This window comes from Cibotium barometz, chromosome 31, assembly GCF_041138505.1.
Source record: "Cibotium barometz isolate CiBa-2024 chromosome 31, ASM4113850v1, whole genome shotgun sequence".
NCBI lineage: Eukaryota > Viridiplantae > Streptophyta > Polypodiopsida > Cyatheales > Cibotiaceae > Cibotium > Cibotium barometz.
Genome location: NC_141076.1, coordinates 44,760,441 through 44,777,075, shown reverse-complemented (window position 1 = coordinate 44,777,075; position 16,635 = coordinate 44,760,441). Strand labels below are relative to the sequence as shown.

Here is a 16,635-nt window from a genome sequence, read left to right as displayed (position 1 = left end):
GGTTTTTATCAAAGGCACATTGGCTATGGTCACAAACTCATCTTCTGAGCTAATGTATGAAGGCATGGTTTGAAATGAATTTATTTTGATTCTTGTGACACCCATGCCTATTCAGACACATTCCCTTCCGTGTTCTCGCCTAGCATTAATTCCTCAAGCGTGAGTTGCCTCTCATGAATCATCCAATGTAACCCTATTTGGTTCTCTCCATATTTTATTAAATATTAATAGTGATTAATGTGGGAATAAACAAGTGCTAGGTGGTTGCATAAACTAGCACTCTAGTGTGTATAAGTTTAAATACATCGGTTTTAGTGTGTGTGTGTGTGTGAATATCCGCTAGTGTGCGGATTATGTGTGGGAATAAGCTTTTTTTGGGATTAATAATAAGTATATGTATTAACTGAAAACTAAGTACACCACTGAACCATTTACATCCAGAACTATCTCAAACCAGTCCCCTATTTCTCACACTTCACTTCATTTAATAAGTTATACAATAGTGACCATCTCTCCTCCTCCAAAAGAAATCTAAACTGCTCCCAAGATATTTGATAACCTAACATAATACAAGCCTCCATCATAGCCTCAGTGGTACACCCCCTAGGGGTTTGCTTTTCCAAAATGTCTCTTTTTTTAAAACCAGATTTTAAGTATAGGCCTGGTCCCCATAGGATTCTCTATGAAAGCCACATAGGTGTAATCCACTTGTTTTTCTTTAAGGTCCCATCTTCTAGTTTCGGGCCCAAACCTGGGCAACCTTGTCTTCCAACCTTCAATGAAACTTACCTACAAAATATGAACTATGGGTTAGGATACCCAAGTATGCTTGAAGATTCCCCAGGTAGAGGCATGAATCAAGAGATGCTCATGTGCAATTTCAGCATTAACTGATTCATCCCCTCTTTTCTCAACTTATTCACACTAATTACATGCATGTTTGCCATCTTCCAATGTAGATTTGCACCTGGGACAACATCCACTAGTGAAGTTTTTATGTAGCAATTTAGATCCAATAGGTAAAGCCCACATACATACCCTCCACAGAAAGACTTGAAATTCACTATGTATGACTCTCCCATAACAACTTCCACCTCTTTTTCCAGCTGCCAGAACTCCAGCTCACTCTCCAAATCTTGTTGCAATATTCAACATTGCTCTCTCCTTTACTCAACTCAATGTACAGGTCTCTAGTTATGCCATTTTCTAGCTTAACCCCATTAAACCAAGCCCAATCCTTAATCCAACATGACTCATCTGCAGTAGTGGAACACCACCCATTTTGTATCTACATAGCAGCACCTGAGCCATTAGGTACCTCTTCCTAGCAGACAAATGAAACTCCAATGTTAACCGGTCCAACTCTTTCCACCCAACCACAATCCAATCCCAACAATCATTCAATCTCTTTAAAACTTTGTTATTCAACTTCTTTGTAGAGTTAGTATCAAGTAGCCCTAAGGAAGGATTGAGTTTATGTGTCCACCAAATCCCCAAGTTGAACATAAAGTTACATGTCACTCTGCATCCCCCATCCCACGTCATAAGGCTCAGACCATCTTTCCACCTCTTGCACATCATCTTGCAAAGAGGAGAGCTTGTCAGCTTAAGAGGAGCATAAGAGAACAACTTGTCTTTCCACCCCAAGCCCTGCCACATACCTTTAGCATGTACCAGTGCCAGCTCTACTAATTCCCTTACCATAAAAGACCATGTTTCATCCTAGTGCAAACATTTGGGAAGCATCAAGGTAGCCCATGCTAAAGTATGAGTAGGCATATGCAGAATTCCAATGAGATTCCAACGCCCCCTTCCCCTTTTGGAACATACAGTTTATCCCATGCCAGCTAGGCTGGAACCCTTCAGGAAGCTATGCCATTCCTCCATAAAAAGTATTTGATAGGTCCCACAATTCTTTTCCAATGACTCTTTCCAAAGTCCATCACTAGGCATAAAAACATTATATAAGCATTTAGCTCAGCATTACAAATTGCAATCCTATTATGAAAGGACACTCCCATTTCCTAAGCTTTTCTAAAAACCTACTAACTGCCACATCAACCCCAAAGGGGATTCTCAACAATCTGACAATTTGTCCCTTCTGAACCGCCTCACACCCACACCTCTGCAAGTCAAAATCATTGTCCTTAGTCAAACTTATAATTCTGGATTTTTGAATGTTACATCTGGAACCAGATGCAACAACAAAGTCTTGTATAATGGCCAAAGCAAGTCTTATATTGTTATTCTCAGCCTCGAGGAACATCAAAGAATCATCAGCAAAGCACTGTATAATCAATTGCTCATTGTACCTCTACATGCATCTTCTAGAGACACCACCAAAGGGTGGGAAGCAATAGCAAACAAGAGGGGAGCAAGGGGGAAACCTTGCCTAATAGATCTATTTACCTCAAGCCCCCCAACCACCCTCCCATTTAATAAAACTTTAGAATTTTCTCCAGTGCACCCTATTATATTGAAGACTAAAGTATGTGTGACCTCTCGTAAAGCATAAGCCCCCATAATTTCCACCTAGTCCTTTCACTAACTCCCCCTGTTGCCTTTTCTCAAAACCCATTATCTAGAACTGCACTGTCCCCTGCCTATCCACATGCTCCGCTACCATGTTAAAGTCTCCCATCAGGCTTGATTTTTGATGGGCACCCTTGCCCTTCAAAATTGATGGGTTTGGTGAAATAGAGCAATTTTTTTTGGGGGTATTTCAGTGTAATTTTTTACGGGCATTAGATATTTGAAAGTATTTTACGGCTAAAATGCTTAATAACAGTTTTGACACCCGTTAAAAAGCAACTCTACCTCCCATTATTATCCATAGGTGGACTCCAATTGTGAATCCCGTTGAACTCATTTAGCCAAGACCATAAATCCCCCCTTTGTTTTACAGTGTGCCAACCATACACATTGATTGCCTATAAGTTTTTTTTCCCCATATTGAACCTCCACTACTAAAGCTCTCCCATTGGGATCCATTAGGATTATTAGCTATGACTATGGGTTTCATAGTTGTTTACCAAGGTTAACACTCCACTATCTATTGTCTAGGCCACCATAGAACACCAACCATTTCTTGAGCCTAGTCTTCTTCATCGCCCTTTTATCGTATAAGTTATGTTTATGTTTTTCTTCTAAAAAGTTTTTAATTTTAATGTTTTTGCTTTTCACATACCTTAGTAATTATAAATTTTCAAATTCATCATCTTTGCAAAGTTAATTTGCTCAACATTGGACCATCTTCCTATTAGACAAAGGAAGAAACACATAATTTTCCCCCTTATCATATCTCCAAATATCCTTTTCCTAATTCTTTTATTTTCCCCTCTTATCAAGTAGTTGTCATATCTCCAAATATCCTTTTTCTAGTTCTTTTATTTTTTCAAGGTGATGTTACAACCAACAAATTTTATGAAGGATGATGTAAAGTTTGATATGAGCAATTTTTTCACACATAAGAAATATTGGTCACATAAATTGCATAGGTAAAATTAAACACCTAAGTTAGTGAAAACAAAAAATTAACTTATTTGATTTTATTATTTCAAAAAAATATTCGATAAGTTCAAAATAATCAATTTATCCTATGAAGATTTGACCATTTAAAATAATCAAAATCGAATGCCAAAATAAATTTATGTTGGACCTTCGAAACTAGTATATATATTAACATCATATAATATCGAATGTGATATTTAAATTCTACCTGTATAAATTCATACAATAATCTTAACACAATCCTACAAAATCGAATGAATCTTGCTTTGTGTTGAGAAAAGGCTTTCTCATGAAGTACTATAAATATTTCAATAGTTCAATTTTAACTTTCTTTTCAAATCGTAACTCTTATAATTTTATGAAGAGGAGAAACCACCCTCCCCTACAAGATCTAATAGTAGTGGTATCATTGATATGGCCCAAGGAAGAAAAAAAAGTTCAACACATACAATGCAATTTTCTTATGATCGTCAACAAGCGATTGAATCTTCCTCTGACTTTGAAGTAGAGGCAATCATATGCATAAATATAAGTTGACAAGAGCTTCTTCTTGTTTTTCCTACTATGCCCTCGATGATGTGGCAACATTAATTTGTGTATTTCAAAACCCGGGTTTGAGCCCCGGCCCCCCACTGTGAACCAACAGATGGACGTTGCCACTTGGGGTTGGATGCCCATTGTGGTGAAGTGAATGCCCTTCCTTGTGGTTGCAAGTCTCGGTGTTTTATGCCCCCAGATAACACGACTCTCTTAACGCATATAAAAAAAAGGGAAAAATATTGAAATATTTGATGATGGTATTTTAAGGCCATTAATGTTCAACATTGTTGGTGAGGATTGTGTTTGCAAGCAACCGAGGTGTAGCCACGGCAGTAAGGGGGTTTGCCATGGTTAGAGACAAGCGAGAGCTTTCAGACATGTCCAGGTGGGACATCGAGGAGGGAAGGGACCAATCGAAGCATTGAATTAGGCTTGCGAGCGTGAACTGCACCAAGGCCCATCCGGGGCACCCTCGCCGACCAGAGCCAAAGGGCAAGAGCTCGAAGTGCCGGCCACGGAGGTCTAGGGAGCTCTCCATGAATCTCTCCGGCAGGAACAGAAGGGGGGTTTCCCATGCATCAGGGTCTCTTCCAATAGCCCACACGTTTACATACGCACGGGTTTTGGTCGGGATGAGGTAGCCCCGTACGTGGGACTCTCTGATGGACTCGCGCGGCATCAACAACGGCAGGAACGGGTGTAATCGCATGGTCTCCTTCACCACTGCGTGCAAGTAAGGTAGGTGACGGATGTCTGTCTCTTGGACAAGGCGCTCCCTTCCGATCACAGAATCCAGCTCTTCTTTCAGTTTTCTCATGGCTATGGGATTAGCAAGGAGCTCTGCCAGCGCCCACTCAAGGGTTGTCGACGCCGTGTTCGTCCCTCCTATGAACATGTCCTGCAAGAAACCCCAACATCCATAATCAAATCTACAGTCCAATTATGAACTTGCTTAATCATTGCTTAATTGCTGCTGCTACCACCCTTGAATTGATCGTATTGTTTGCTACCAATAACACGGCCTTTATGTTGTCGTCCGTGATCGACACCATTCTTCTGTTTTCTGCATCTGACGTCGAGCAGACCGCCGACAATAGCACGTCCAATAAGTCGCACGCATTCGCCCTTCTTTCATCGCGCCTGCAGTCGATCACCTCCTGAAGGACCGCTTTCACCCTTCGCTTGCAAATCTTCATCTCCGTCACGTAGCCTTGCAGGTCCAGCCCGCCCAAGAAAGGGATGTAGTCCCCCACGTTGAACACGCCCATCAGGCGCACCGCCTGATTCATTAGAGCAACGATGTTGTGCGAACAGTCGCCTTGCGAGCAGCTGTTTAGAGCTGATAGCTCGGAGAACCTCTTTCCCAACGCCATTCTGCAGATAATGTTGTTCGATGCGGCTAGCAGCTTCGGACGCAGAACGATGTGCTTTCCCGCTTGCAGCCGGCGGCTGTCGTCCATAACGGACCGGATGAGGGCGCCCACTTCCTCCACCCTGATGGGCCTGAAGGTCTCCATCCTTTTGGTGCTGAAGAGGTCAGTGAGGCAGAGCTGGCGCATGAGCTTCCAGTAGGGGCCGTAGGGGGCGAAGCCTATGTCCGAACGGTCGAAGAGAATGTGGACGGCTGCAGCCGTGCGCGGACGGGAGGCGAAGGCATGGTCGTGCGTTTGCAAGATCTCTCTGGCCATCTCCGGCGTAGATGCGACGACGGCGACAGAGGAGCCGAGCCTCAGCGACATGAGGGGGCCATGGATTCGCGAGAGCTGATACAAGGACTGGTGTGGCAGTTTGGATGCGAGCAGCTGCAGATGGCCGATGAAGGGCAAAGCCCAAGGTCCGGGAGGGAGCGTGTTCGATGACTGTTGTGTTCTCCACAACGATATAGCAACCACGATACAGAAGACGAAGGTGGTGAGCGGCATCAGGGCCAAGAGCAAAGAGGAAACGGATCTATATTGAGAAGAAAGGAAGACAGCTAGCCCCCCCATATCAAGCCCCCACCAACCAACCATGAAATGTATACTAGGAGAGGCCCTTACCAATACATTGTCAAGTTCCATATAAGTTATTCTCATTGTTGGGAGGGACCCATCAATATTTTTTAGTGGCATGACTAGAAGTTTGTCTCTTTCTCAATTACACCCCACCGAGTTCCAGGCCACTCAAGTGCCCTCCATATGTGCCCCCCCAAAGAGAACATAGCACAGTTGTAGTTGTTTCTTTTCATAAGTTGTAGTTGTTTCTTTTCATAGCAGTACTGGCCTCCATATGTGCCCCAAAGAGAACATAGCATAGTTGTAGTTGTTCCTTTTCATAGCACTACTAGCCTCCATATGTGCCCCAAAGAGAACATAGCACAGTTATGGTTGTTCCTTTTCATAGCACAGTTATGGTTGTTCCTTTTCATAGCCTCCATATGTGCCCCAAAGAGAACATAGCATAGTTGTAGTTGTTCCTTTTCATAGCACTACTAGCCTCCATATGTGCCCCAAAGAGAACATAGCACAGTTATAGTTGTTCCTTTTCATAGCACTACTAATTAATTGAATTTATTCCTTCACTCATTGTAGGCCCCTATTAGCCAAGGCTAATCCACGTGGGCTCTATATGTGCCCCAAAGAGAACAGTAGTATAAAAGTGGGTGCCCTAAAGAAAATCATACATAATAGTACTAGTTGTTCTTTTCATATAAAAGTAGTGCCAATCATGTCCACCCAAAACAAAATTTTCAAGAAATCACAATACTTCAAGCCTTAAAAATTTGATTGTCCTTCTTGAGAATCTACAGATTTTTGTGATAAAACATAACTCAATTGCTTTAAATTTTGTAATTTTTTGTGATAAAATATAATTCAATCGCAGGTTTAAATTTTGTAGATTTCCCAGAATTGAAGAAACAAAATTTAAAGGTGATCAAAACAAAAATGTTGTGGGTCCATTGCATATACTCTGGTGCCAATCGTTCAATGATCAAAAGAAAATGCTAACGAATCCTTTCAATATAATGAATCTATTCAATTTTCATATTTAAATGATCAAAATCAAAAGCTTTACCAATCTTTTCATACAAAGAGAATATTGGTTCTCACACATGGTGTAGCTATAATGAGTTATGCCACTTCCCTTTGATTTTTTTTTTTTTGTGATTACCCATTTTCCTTGTCTGGATCATTTCCCAGTAGGCTTGTACATAAAAAGGTCTACCACTATGTAAATAGGTCTTTGCACTTGCTGAAAAGGCTTACATCATAAATAAGTCAGCCACTATGTAAAAGCTCAATTTTGAAAGATAATATGACAAACCATAATCTGCACAACCATAAAAATCTATAGTATGTGCATTTATAAAATGTGGTAAAAATGGTAGTCAAATCATGCCATGGTGTAGGTCATAAATTAGCACTTTGGGAAAGACTCATGTCCATGCCCACCATTCTCTTGAATTTTGATTTTAAGAATGTCGTAAGGTGAAATTTTTGAGCCACCATTTCTATATTTTTCTTAAAAGACATTGTAGGGCATCCATTTGTATAGCTGTCATTCTTTGAAGATTGTCATTTAATTTGCCATTTAGTTTACCATTTACTTAGAAATTCACCTTTCTATGTGCTATTTAAATTGCCATTTTTCTACTCCTTTTTCTTCTTCATTTCGCTATTGTATGTGATTTCCCTTTGCTATGTTATGCCATTAAGATTTAATATTGATTCTTCCATCTATGTCGAGACTAGGCTCTTCATTTGTTTTGAACAAAATTCCACCATCATAGTTTGTTTTGGGATTTATGTGTGTTTTGGCAAAGTCCAATCTTCAAGGTTGCAATATGAACATGATATCAACTTAAATTGTGTAGTTATTTTCTTAAAAAGAGCATGGCTCTCTCTCTCTCTCTCTCTCTCTCTCTCTCTCTCTCTCTCTCTCTCTCTCTCTCTCTCTCTCTCTCTTAATTGCATAATAAGTTTACACTTTGATAATCATTGCATGTCAACATAACAAATTAAAGAAACGTTATTGTTGATAATATTGATAACTATAAAAAAACAATGTCATGAATGTAAAGCATTTTGCATATTTGCTATTAATGAATTCATTGAGTAAACATGGTCACAAAAGTATTAAAATGTCATTATACCTAAAAATTTTACTTTTTTAGATGTGCTGAGAATGACAAAAAACATTTAACCTAGTTGCCTTGACTAGGATACCTATGTTGTCTACGCTTTTAAAAACTCATTTATATTTGATTGTTACATTGCTTACACAAATATACTCACATAGGAAAACTCAATAAGTAAAAAGTAAACTAGAAATGATAGAACTAATTTATTTTTGAACTGATTAGATCTCCTTTGCATCTCAATGGGTACTTTCACATTTCCTTAGAAACAAAAGATTTCACATTTTAAACAAGAAACTATGGAAATGGGAATGCAAAAGAAATAGTCTCTTGGCAATATGTGTAGCACAACCAAGTAGCTTACAAAAGAAATAGTCTCTTGGCAATATGTGTAGCACAACCAAGTAGCTTACAAGAGATGAAAAAGTTACATGCTTAAAGTTATTTTCTTTTGAATTTTATGAGCTCTCATGACTCACATTTGAGGTTTAACCTAGCTCTCATGACTCACATTTTTATGACTCACATTTGAGGTTTAACCTAGATATTTTTCTAAAAGGTAAATATATGAGTAAGGTGAACTTTAGCCTTACATTTATAAACATTATAAAAAGTAGTGGTGTTATATTTAACCTAGACCTTGTTGCCATCGTTAATGCCAAGTTGACAGATTTTGAAAGGTTCACAACATTGTCATGCTTAAATATTCTAATGCACAATTTTTATAAAATAAAAGGAATGTGAAGATATTGGATCAAAGCTTTGCAAAACAATGAAAAAAGTGCAGTGTTGGTTGCACTACAAGTGCTTGTTGATTACAACAAAGCAACCCCACTTAGCTTGTTGATTACAACATAGAGCTAGTTTCTTTTTATAAATTTAAGAGATTTAGGAGATGGTGCTGGTTTCCATGGTATCTAGCCCTAAAAGAGTCTATTATGCACTACTATTCTAGCATTTGGTTTGGCTCTTACATCCTTAGAGCAATTAAAGAGCCATTGAGCCTAACTCATGGGACACATGAATGGAACTAGGAAGATATTTCTTATATATATTAGCAAGGATTTTTAATAATATACTTTGCTTTATTCTCCATCTTCTTTTGTTGTGTACTCTTGAATATAATAATCATTTTTGTACATTAGTCTATAGTTGGTCACATGACATAGTTGTGTTCTATCACACTATATAAGAAGTTTTCTCACATGGTATTAGAGCTTGGTTTGTCACCTATATTATTTATTAGATAATGTTCAAATTAGATAGATCAATAGAAATGGTTGAGATGGTACAATAATGTATGATCTGTAAGGCACTAGAATAAGCTAATGATTTGACTAGAAGGCAAGGATATGGTAAGCATTCTTTTTAAATTCCTTTCACCATTTTTGTGACTTTTTTGCTTTTAGTTTTCAAAGCAAGAATTTCTTAAAAAATATTTGTTTCACTTGATGATATGGTGTCATAAATGAGTCATTGTGCCCAAGTGTGATACAAGTAGTACTAGGCTCACATACATCAAAACAAGATGTCCATATATGATGTGATTTTTTTAAAATAGACCATTACTTGAACATTTATATAAATAAAAAACATGCTTAGGATCATTGATATGATGATGTGTCCCCTGGGGTGTCACTATGTAAACACCCCATACATCACATGCATTCAAGGGGGGTAATCCCCTTCCTACATATTTTCGAGCGGGTTTTTTGCATGTTATGAATAACTATAGTTCTTATATTCTTCATCTTGTTTCTAGACATTGTAAAAGATCCTTTTTGTAGTTCAATTATCTGTAATACAACAAGATATACTCGCTAGAAGTTTTTGTAGTGGTGTTGCATTTTTACATTGCATAGAGATTTTCACACGTATAAAAGTAGCTTGAGCTTCCATTAAGGAAGAATATTTAGCACATGAAAATTGCAAAAAAAACTTCTCGCATTGCATCATTACATCTCTGGTTCTACTTAATTGATGATTTCTTAGAAACACATAAGTGATACATACAAATTGTTAAACTCAAAATGAGACCACCCATAGGCTATTATAAAGTTCAAGCAAACTTTGTTACCTTTGAACGAACACATTCAAAATATAGCAACCAAATAAAAAAGATCCTTGACTACCAAATAGTAGAAGTAAAAATGGCACAGATATCCTAATTGTGTCTTTGTTTATCAGCAAGTCATAGATCCACACTATAAAACACAACACAAAGAGTATGTCATCATAAGTTCCTAGCAAAGATGTAACACAATGATAGAGATACTAACATCATGGTAAATCTATGCTAAGAAGAGCATAGATACTATATCTACATAAAGTCTAGGACTAAAAGTATTAAAAAAAGATACCCATCAAACCGGTGTATGCAATATCATCGACAAAGATACATCTACATCCTCATCTACATCTTCGTCTCCCTCTGTGTGGTGGATGAACAAAGCAAGCATCTTGCACCATGTCTCTAGCCATTATCTCTACAAACAGGGGCAAAAGACTATACATTAATGACTAACTTCACAAGACTTAAATTCTATAAAAATACACAATGTGCTTTTCCTTACTAATCAGCTGGTATATCATCCACAAGTAGGGGTTCTTCCTAGTTGTCAATGCCTCCCGGGTTAATATATGTCCTGCCACGATAGTACTCCTCGATGATGACAGGAGTCAATGGTAGGTGCATATGTCTCCATCACTCTCCACCACAAGTCATGTATGACCAAAGTGCTTGCATGCCTTCATGGTTAGTCTAGTCCCTCCTCCCAACTCAAGTGACATGTAAATAGATCTCCATCTTACAAAAAAAAGCATTGCCATGTGTCAACAAATTTGATTCCCATAACAAAGAGAAGTATTTAAGCATACATTCTCTTAGCTCTAGGATAAAAAGCCTCCATGAACATCAGCATGATAGAGGAAATCCATGCCAACCTCCATTCTTGCTCTCACATCTAGCTCTAGAGGATGAAGGCAAGTAGTACACTATGACATTGGATGATAGATCTATTTGCATAATCTTTGGTACCTGACAATGATTTTCTTATAATTTACATCAATTCAAAAAAAAAGGGAAAGGCTAGGCACATTAAAGAGACATAATTATATAAGATCTACTAGCCTAAGAAAACCATACCTTGTTGCATCTGGAAAATTCAATTGAATTGTCCCTCATATCTTATGTAATGCCACCCACAACAAATGCACTCATCTAGCAAGTTCCAAAATATTAAGTATATTGACATAGACCACAAAGCAAAAATCATAAACACAATGAAATAAAACTTTCACAATTAATACAATACCTTACCTTTAATGACATACCAAACTTGGTGTCATGTGCATAAGGCTTGGAGCTCTCTACAATCCATCAAAAAGCAATCTCCAAGCCATATTTTGGTGCATAGTGCTCCACCACTCCTAGAAACATGGGGCTAGCTATGACTTACACCCATTCCATATCATCCATAACAACACTAGAGACAACTAGACAGCTTCTCACATGATCCTTATGTAAGAAATTCCATGGAGGGATACCAGTAAATCAAAGCACTAGAGTGCCTTTTGAAACCCAAAACAAATGCCATGAGGTTCCACATATCCCAATGAGAACTTATATATCATTAATGCAAATACAAGTATACATTGGGTATTTATACCTGTGGGAAAATCAATGACACAATAGTCGATGCTCCAAGCATTGGGCCTAGAGTTCCTCACCTCAAAGCTCCATATAGAACCTCCTCATCACATCAAACTCCACCTTGAATTTTTTTGCCACAAACTCTTTTCCCAACTTCACATAATCGTACTCCCATACCTTTGTGTCCTTCTTGGATCCCATTTTGTGTTGACCCAAGAAACTACCAAGAGGCAAAAAAGCTAATGGACTAGGTCCAACCCTCTTGTGAATGAGGGGAACCAACATGAAGAATATCTTGTGTATCTACATCAAGCCATAGTTTAAAATGAGGAAACCACTTATGAAATACTCCATAATATACCTAACCCATTGACATTGCATATATTTTCTATTTAGCCCTATCACAAGAGTGGGCCCATAGAGAGGAAAATACACTTACCATGGACTCTAAGAGAGTGGGACATGAGTTAGTTAGTGTGGGTGGACATAGTAGTTAGTTGGGCAGACACACTTTAGTAAGTGTGGATGGACATGGATAAGTGACTATATAAGTCAACTTTTGGTAGTGTGTACATATCTTTTTGGGACATTATACACTTTTGGAGCTTTGATCTCCTTCTTCCTTCAAGCTTTCATGACTTCCTTCATGGACGTGCACACTCCATGCTTGAGTGTTAAACTGTGTGGTACTCCAAGCCTAAAGCACCTCGTGTAGACTCCGGTTTGAATCCGAACCTTCTCTTTCCTGAATCCCTTCATTACAATTGGTATCAGAGCCATGCTTTTGATCCAATTTTCACATTTTCCTCAAATTTATGTATAATCTTTTCTAGAAATTTTAGCCCTGATTTCTGTGGCAAGAACTCCATATGTCGTCGTTTTGCTTTGAATTACTGTTTTGATCTACCGTATTGCTCTAAATCTGTCATTTGGATTTACAATTATCCTCTCTTTTATAATACTGGGAGGTGCAGTGCTTTTGGTGAGGAGCCTGCAAGATCGCAAGGGCAATGGTGGTCATTGAGGTGCAGTCTCCGTCGGAGTCCCTGGATCTGGTGCCCAAGCACGGCCAGTAGGAAGCTCGTTGATGAATAGCTGGGAATGTGGCACCACTAGATCAAGATGCTTTTCCCTTTCATAGTTTGCCTAAAGCATTGCAGAATAGCGAGGGCTAGTACATCCAAATCCTGCAGAGAGAAACCTTGACGAAGACAGCAAGGATCGTGATCACCACAACAATGTGTAAATGTAGAGGTAAATGCCTTTTTTTTTGCTAAGGATTGAGATGCTTCCCATATCGCCTGCTTTAGACTGGCTTCATGTTGTCTTCCAAACCCTAATTTTAACACTATCCACAATGGTAGTTTTGGAAACACGCTTTTAGCCTAAAGTAGCAAGTAGAAACCACCTAGACTTGTGCAGAAGCCATGGACTACCTCAGAGGAAAGCAGTAGCAATTCTAGATTGATGGTTTGGGGGAGACATTCTGCCATTCATCCTAGGCCAACTTTTTCTAGTTTGTTTTTGACTTCCAAATCCTCCTAGATCTGCAATCACTCCGGGCTATGGTACTGCAGAGCTATCTTCCCATGGGTAGTCTGGACTTCCTTGCTTATGATTGATCCATGGAATGCCTGTGCATATTGACCTAAATAGCTTAATTTTGGGCCACGTGTTGGTCTTTTCTTCCTGCTTATTTGTGACCCAGCTGCACTGGCTTATGTAACTGTCGTAGTCTCCTCGGCTTCTAGTTCAGAAGTAGCTTAGGTTGACATCTATAATAATGATAAGAAGCTTAGTCCTACGATCGGTGATAGCATGTGCCTGTTGCCTCTTTAAAAAAAAAAATGTTGGGAGTGTGTGTAAGGGTTATATTTGATGAGAATTGTGTTAGTGGTGTGAGCAATAAGAAGGTATGAGTTTACAGGAGGCAAGAAGGTGCACACTGTGAGAGTGCAGGTTTATGCACCATGAGATAGCAGGGTACGAAACCTGTGAGATGGGTTGGATTAGTGAAACAGTTAAAATCGTAAAGCAATTAATCTATGAGATGGGTTGGAATCGTGAAATGGGCTAAAACCGTGAGACGGTTAGAATCGTGAAATGGACTAAAATCGTGAAACGGTTAGAACCGTGAAACAGTTAATCCGTGAGATAGGTTAAAACCATGAAATGGGCTAAAACCATGAAACGGTTAGAACCGTGAAACAGTTAATCTGTGAGATGGGTTAAAACCGTGAAAAGGTTAGAACCATGAAATGTGCTAAAACTGTGAAACGGTTAGAACCATGAAATGGGTTAAAACCGTAAAATGGTTCGAACCGTGAAACAATTAATCCGTGAGATGGGTTAAAACCGTGAAAAGGTTAGAATTGTGAAATGTGCTAAAATCGTGAGATGGGTTGGATCTATAAATGGGTTGAAGATGTGAAAGTACAAGGTACGAAACCCATGAGATAGCAGGTGTATGCACCCAGTTCTGTTTTATTTTTTGATGAGTTAAATTGTGATTACAAGGTTTTGTGAAGCGGTTAGAACTGTGAGAGTGCAGGGTATGAAACCCATGAGATAGGTTAGAACCGTGAAAGTGCAGGATATGAAACCCGTGAGATAGCAGGTGCATGCACCCAGTTTTGTTTTATTTTTTGATGAGTTAAATTATGATTACAGGGTTTTGTGAAATGGTTAGAAGGTCGTGAGAGTAGATCAAGGGATGAAACACACGTATGCAGCAATCATAGTTTGGGATTTTTGTAATAATTAATTCTAACATGCATTTTAATTATGTAAAAGAAGGAAAGAAAGGGGAAAAACAAAAAAGACACAAAGGCAAGGCACATGCTCCCACCTTAACCCGAAGATGTCGATTACGCAGGTAGGCGATCAGTTTTGGAAATCGAGAGCAAGGAGATGTAATGCTTGGTGATGACACACGATGAAGAATTGTAAACATGGAATGCATAAAAAGGAAAGAATTTGATTTTATTGCTTGGCCGTCGGACTGGGTGGCTGTCTTAATGAAGTATGCCACATGGCATTCCATGATTGGTCGAAGGAGATGTAACCATTTCACACTGTGAAGTAGTAAGGCGGTTTACGGCGTGAACCATTTAGAACTAGTTCACGGCGTGAACTGCATAGATTGTTTCACGTCGTGAACTATTTTGGAACCAGTTCACGGCATGAACTGCTTTGCATAGAGTGCATGCAAGGTTGATATCCTATATTCCTTTCATACTCAAACACTCGATTATGCAGTCAAAAGTTGGTTGAATGAAGTGAATGATCATGTTTCATTTTAAACCATTTTTACCTTGTATCCACTTTTGAGTAATGGATAGCTTTGTACTTCCTTTTTGTTTATTGCCATGGAAACCAAGGTGGTACTTTGGCACTTCTAGGCATTTGTTGTTGCAATCGTTTTAACTCCGTGTGAGAGTGCTTGATCTTTCCTTCCATCCAATTGAAGAGTGCCTCTACTGAATTTTGTTGATTGGGCTTTGTCTCTGTTTCCATTTGTTGCCCCTTTTCTTTTTTCTTCTCAATAACATTACCCAGCTCTTCTATTTTGGTGGGTGCAATTGGCGGGATTGCTATCTTTAGTTCATCCTGTTGAATTGGCTTCTTTCTCAACACTAATGTTTATGCATTCCTAGCATTTGTTTTAGCTAGTAATTGGCTTTGGTTGCTCTTACCATCCCTTCCTGTGTTTTTGAAGGTATTTACAGAGCAATGAACTTTGGGTGGGATTTTGGCACCCATATTATTGTATTGCCCTATTAATAGCCTTGTGTAGCTAGCAAATTTCTTCGAATCCATTGCTTATGAGTGCCTTGTGGATTGTGGCTTTGTTTGGAACAGTGCGGCTATCATTTGAAGGCCATCTCTATTCCTCGTTTGTAATTTGAACTTTTTTTCCTGATTCCTTAATTACTCCCTTTGCATCATTGTATAGTTGGTCTCTGAGTTGATCCTTAGGCACCCACTGTTGAGTACCTAGTGACTATGGCTGTTTTTTGTGTGAAAGATCCCTGTCCCCTTCATGCAATGAATTTCGAGGGTGCTAGCAGCGGAAGTAGCACTTCTTGCGCAGGGCAGAACCTCTCACTCGGGGCCTCGTCCCCACGGATATCCGGACAAGAGACTAATCCCTCGGTTCTTCCAAAACCGAACCCAAAAAAAACTTCCCTTGCCTAGCAGACATAGGCGATTCCTCCAGGATATTTTTATTCTAACGTAGTCAAGAGCCTTAACGAACCAAACTGATCCGACCGAACCTGTAAGTCACATGGTCAGATCAAGGAAAAGACTTACACTTGGATCATAGAGTCCAACGCTTTTTTCCTCATCAAGAGGCACAGCCGTTGATTCTTTTCCATAGAACAAGGGTTATCCGGGATTTACTTCAACTATCGTAAACTTAACAGAATTGAGTCTCATTTTAGGGATCCATCAGCCCAGCCTAACCCCATCCAATCCCATGGGTTAGCCAACCACCCAACCACTGTAGTGATAGGATCCATTTAGGAATTTGGTTATCTTTTACCCCGGGTAGTACAAGGGAAAAGAGTTCCTAGACCCCCTAGCCGGCGCTTCAAGCAAACTTCAAGATAGTCACACCACTTACACACCCAATATGAAATTGCATGTTTCACAGATTTAGCTGTCTTTAAAACAATCTTTTGATGAAACCATAGTATTACTGATCATAATCCTCCAAAATATCTAGCTTGAATTCTAATTTCCAATCATTCCTTCATCGGTGTACCTATGGCATCATTGGCAACCAAAACGCTCACCACCTGTTCACTCAGGG

The 16,635-nt window shown here is 39.2% G+C and overlaps 1 protein-coding gene and 1 long non-coding RNA gene across 2 annotated transcripts; one reads left to right on the top strand and one right to left on the bottom strand.

The window, feature by feature from the left end:
* Positions 1 to 4,289: 4,289 nt before the first annotated feature.
* On the bottom strand, positions 4,290 to 6,053 carry LOC147620913 (3,9-dihydroxypterocarpan 6A-monooxygenase-like). The gene is made up of 2 exons (XM_086825478.1): positions 5,061 to 6,053; positions 4,290 to 4,948 (listed from the first exon to the last, which is right to left on the bottom strand). The coding sequence occupies exons 1-2, from the start codon at positions 6,036 to 6,038 to the stop codon at positions 4,322 to 4,324; spliced, it is 1,605 nt and encodes a 534-aa protein (XP_086681604.1). The 5' UTR covers positions 6,039 to 6,053; the 3' UTR covers positions 4,290 to 4,321.
* Positions 6,054 to 12,411: 6,358 nt separating this feature from the next.
* Positions 12,412 to 15,122, top strand: LOC147620912 (uncharacterized). Its single transcript, XR_015270063.1, has 3 exons — positions 12,412 to 12,540; positions 12,794 to 13,073; positions 14,695 to 15,122. It is a non-coding gene; the product is annotated as an uncharacterized LOC147620912 (long non-coding RNA).
* Positions 15,123 to 16,635: the final 1,513 nt, after the last annotated feature.

Coding starts and splice junctions, on each gene's coding strand:
- LOC147620913 (XM_086825478.1), bottom strand. CDS start 6,038: ATGGGGGGGCTAGCTGTCTTCCTTTCTTCTCAATATAGATCCGTTTCC. Junction 4,949..5,060: donor ACATAAAGGCCGTGTTATTG/GTAGCAAACAAT, acceptor GGTTTCTTGCAG/GACATGTTCATAGGAGGGAC.